Genomic DNA, 2,123 nt, shown 5'->3' on the forward strand with positions numbered 1-2,123 from the left:
GTCCATGGAGGTGCGAGGGAAGTTGCGAGGGAGGTGCGAGAAGGTGCAGTTCGGGCTGAGGGACCCGCCCCTCCATGTGCACAAATTTTGTGCGCCAGGCCTCTAGCATAAAATAATGAAGTACAATGATGGTGCTCTTATATTTTCCTTACCTATGAAATGATATAAATGGCTTTAGTTACCAAGTGCACTTTATTTCCTTAGCAGTAGTATAACCCATATATTTTTCTTTTAATATAATGAAAGAAACATTACTCAGTATGAAAGAATTTACTTCAAAAGAAATTGGTCTTAAGAAATCTATGTACTTTCATGAGATAAATAAGAATTTCTAAATATTTCATCCAAAGTTGGGAATCAATTTGGGTGGGAAGAAAAATGAAAAAGGGGAAGCTGTTAGATATCACAAAGTCAAGAAATTAATAAAGTGGTTCAATTAAATTCTGCAGAAATCATAGAAACAGACACTCCTGGAATAAACAGAGAGAGTAAACTGAACTTCCACAACCTGATCAAAGAATCAAAACATCTGGTTCTGAGGCTTTGAGTCCAGCTGTCATGTGCATTTCTTCAGCCCTGCGAAAATGGGTCCTTTCATAGCTGCCATCCCAAGCAATCTTTTCAGGGCACTCTTTATGTCTTTGTTCCTGAGACTGTAGATGAAGGGGTTCAGCATGGGTGTGACCACGGTGTACATCACTGAGGCTGTTGCACTTGAGTGTGAGCTTTGAGTAACAGCAGAACTGAGGTACACTCCTAGGCTTGTCCCATAAAACAAGGAGACAACTGAGAGGTGAGACGCACAGGTAGAAAATGCTTTATACTTCCCCTGAGCTGTTGGGATTCCACAGATGGAGAACACTATCTTAGAGTAAGAGTAAAGGATACCAACAAAGGGACCACCACCCAGGAGCCCAGCTCCAAAATACATCACCATGTTGTTAAAAAATGTGTCAGAACAGGCAAGTAGGACCATCTGTTTGATTTCACAAAAAAAGTGGGGGATTTCCAGGTCTGGACAGAAGGATAGTCTCAACACCACTAAACATTGTAACAGGGAATGCAATACACTCATGATCCAGGACACCAGAACCAGCAGTCCACAGAGCCGAGGGTTCATGATGACCATGTAGTGCAGGGGGTGACAGATGGCCACAAACCGGTCATAGGCCATCACAGTCAGGAGGAAGTTGTCCAGTCCTGCAAATAGTAGGAAAAAATACATCTGGGTGAAGCAGCCTTCATAGGTGATGACTTTGTTCTGTGTCTGAATGTTCCATAGCATCTTTGGGATGGTGGTGGAGGTGAAACAGATATCTACCAAGGAAAGGTTGGAGAGAAAGAAGTACATGGGTTTGTGGAGGTGGGAGTCTGAGCTGACGGCCAGGATGATGAGCAGATTTCCCAACACAGTGACCAGGTACATGGAGAGGAAAAGCCCAAATATGAGGGGCTGCAGTTCTGGTTCCTCTGTTAATCCCAGAAGAAGAAATTCTGAAAATCCTGTGAGGTTCCCTAGTTCCATGTGTTGGAGGTAACTACCAGAAGATAGGAAAAGTAAGGTGACTAATTGTCACACAAGCAAGCGTTAGTAACCTAGCATAAACGCTACCTTCTGTATTGTAGAATCATGGAATCAGTGTCTGTGTTTGGTGTATGGCCCGGTCTCCTTCAGGACATCCCTAATGCTGTTTCTCATTAAACTTTCCTTTACCTTGTGAAGACAGATGAAGAATTCTTGTGTCTTACTCAAGTCTTTCAGGAAGAAAAATAATTTAAAAAAGCAAGGGACTCACTGCAGAGGTCAGCAAGTTCACTATAGTTAATAATACTGTATTGGGTATTTTAAGTAACCTTATCACAAGAAGAAAATATTGTAACTAGGGTGGTGACAGCTATTAGCTAACTTACTATGCACATCATATTGCAATAGCAATACATACAAATACAGAATTATTGTATTACACACCTGAAGCTAATATAATATTTTATGTAAATTATCCTTCTTTTAAAAAATTTTAAAGTAATGGAGAGGACAGTATAGGACTGACTGACTGATTGAACCACACAAAATTGATAAACTTTATACATTCTTTATAAACACATATACATAAAAGCTAAAT

General features: G+C 40.5%; 1 protein-coding gene across 1 annotated transcript; it reads right to left on the reverse strand.

The window, feature by feature from the left end:
- Nucleotides 1–556: 556 nt before the first annotated feature.
- LOC132234502 (olfactory receptor 7A10-like) lies at nucleotides 557–1,426 on the reverse strand. The gene is made up of 2 exons (XM_059695455.1): nucleotides 1,072–1,426; nucleotides 557–786 (listed from the first exon to the last, which is right to left on the reverse strand). Exons 1-2 carry the CDS (start codon nucleotides 1,424–1,426, stop codon nucleotides 557–559), a joined length of 585 nt encoding a protein of 194 aa, XP_059551438.1.
- Between the last annotated feature and the right edge of the window lie 697 nt (nucleotides 1,427–2,123).

The sequence above is a fragment of the Myotis daubentonii genome, chromosome 5, assembly GCF_963259705.1.
Source record: "Myotis daubentonii chromosome 5, mMyoDau2.1, whole genome shotgun sequence".
NCBI lineage: Eukaryota > Metazoa > Chordata > Mammalia > Chiroptera > Vespertilionidae > Myotis > Myotis daubentonii.

Bases quoted from the DNA above. Each gene is read 5' to 3' on its own strand.
- LOC132234502 (XM_059695455.1), bottom strand. From the start codon at position 1,426: ATGTACCTGGTCACTGTGTTGGGAAATCTGCTCATCATCCTGGCCGTC. The intron at 787-1,071 runs GTGTATTGCATT...CTCACCTCTCAG, and splicing joins TCTGGTGTCCTGGATCATGA to TTGTCTCCTTGTTTTATGGG.